A 1,410-nucleotide genomic window follows, 5' to 3' on the forward strand; every position below is an offset into this window, starting at 1 on the left:
GGAAGTTCCTCTGCACACCGGCTGCGATCTCCCGGTTTCTCTCCGTTACCGGACCGCCCATTGCCGGCTCCCCTCCCCCTCTGATCCTCTTATAACACTGCGTGACGCACGCGCTCCTCCAGCCAATCAGCGGCGTGTGACAGGTGGGCGGGGCAATAAGCTTTATAAATAGCTGAGCCAGGCTGCGGAGCGGAGAGCCGGCTGAACCCCAAAGGCTTGCAATCTATTCCTCTAGATCCGGGCATAGCGCAGTCCAGGCTGAACCTAAAGGCTTGCAATCTATTCCCATTCATAGCTCGGTCCAGGCTGAACCTAAAGGCTTGCAATCTATTCCTCCATACCCAATCAAAGCTCAGTGTCCGGATTTCCTATTCTGAGTATCGGAGCCATTGCCTGGCAGTGCCCATTATGCCAGTCCTGGGTAAGATTGCAGCTTGTTAGTTGTGTGCCGGATGGGCACTGGGGCTGGTGGCTCTAATTAATTTCCTGCACCTGGCACACAGGGTAAGAGGGCATTTCCTGGGCCAATCACAGGCCTTGTAATGAACTTTGAAAACTTTTTCTGAGCTCCTCAGTCCGGGATATTGCAGAACACATTGACTTAGGTGGAAGGGAGCAGAGGTTCGGTGAAGCAATGGATGCCACCAAGACCAGGGCAATGCCAGACAAGAAGCCAGTCAGCTGCAATGGTTTTACATCAGAAGAGAAGAAGAGCTCGGCCCCGAGTCGTGTGGACCGGGGCAGGTCTGGGGTCAGCACCCCACCTCTGGAGAGTTGGAGGGAGGAAAGGACTCGGAGTGAAGAAGACAATGAATTGAACCTTCCGTCCCTGGCAGCAGCGTACAGCACCATCCTGCGGGCATTGGGCGAGGACCCCGGCAGGCAGGGGCTGCTGAAGACCCCTTGGAGGGCAGCTACCGCCATGCAATTCTTCACCAAGGGCTACCAAGAGACCATATCAGGTGAGAGCGCCATTCATTAGGAGTTGGGTAGTGAGTATTGTGCCAAACCCGGGGGGCATCAGTGGTCCCTGGTATTTCCATGGATGGAGGTGCAATAAGTGGCCCTCCATCTATTAATGGACCGAGGTTCTGCTAGAACATTCATTTCACAGTTTTGTAATATTTGGTTCTGTGCTTGGTAATTGTTCCAGGGGCTCCGTGGTATGGTTGGGCTCTATGGTGGAAGAAAGCTCGATAATGGCCGGCCCCATGGACAGCCATCATTTCCCATATAGAGATTTTAGGGATTTCCTCCCAAACTTGCTGAGCTGAAATCTATAAAAGGAATATTCGATATTTCTGCAATGACGACCAACGCTATTATCATAATATATTATACTTTGTAATGATCTGATGAGCTCGGGGTTCCAGAATGTTTAAACTTACCTGGCTGTGGCCCATTTCTAGG

The 1,410-nt window shown here is 52.1% G+C and overlaps 1 protein-coding gene across 1 annotated transcript in view; it reads left to right on the top strand.

Moving 5' to 3' along the window:
• Window positions 1–21: 21 nt before the first annotated feature.
• Window positions 22–1,410, top strand: part of GCH1 (GTP cyclohydrolase 1) — a gene marked incomplete in the record, with an annotated part of 18,812 nt that continues 17,423 nt past the window's right edge. Inside the window, 1 exon segment of the mRNA XM_072427508.1 lies at window positions 22–962. Coding sequence (XP_072283609.1) covers window positions 635–962 — 328 coding nt within the window.

The sequence above is a fragment of the Pyxicephalus adspersus genome, chromosome 12 (assembly GCF_032062135.1).
Source record: "Pyxicephalus adspersus chromosome 12, UCB_Pads_2.0, whole genome shotgun sequence".
NCBI lineage: Eukaryota > Metazoa > Chordata > Amphibia > Anura > Pyxicephalidae > Pyxicephalus > Pyxicephalus adspersus.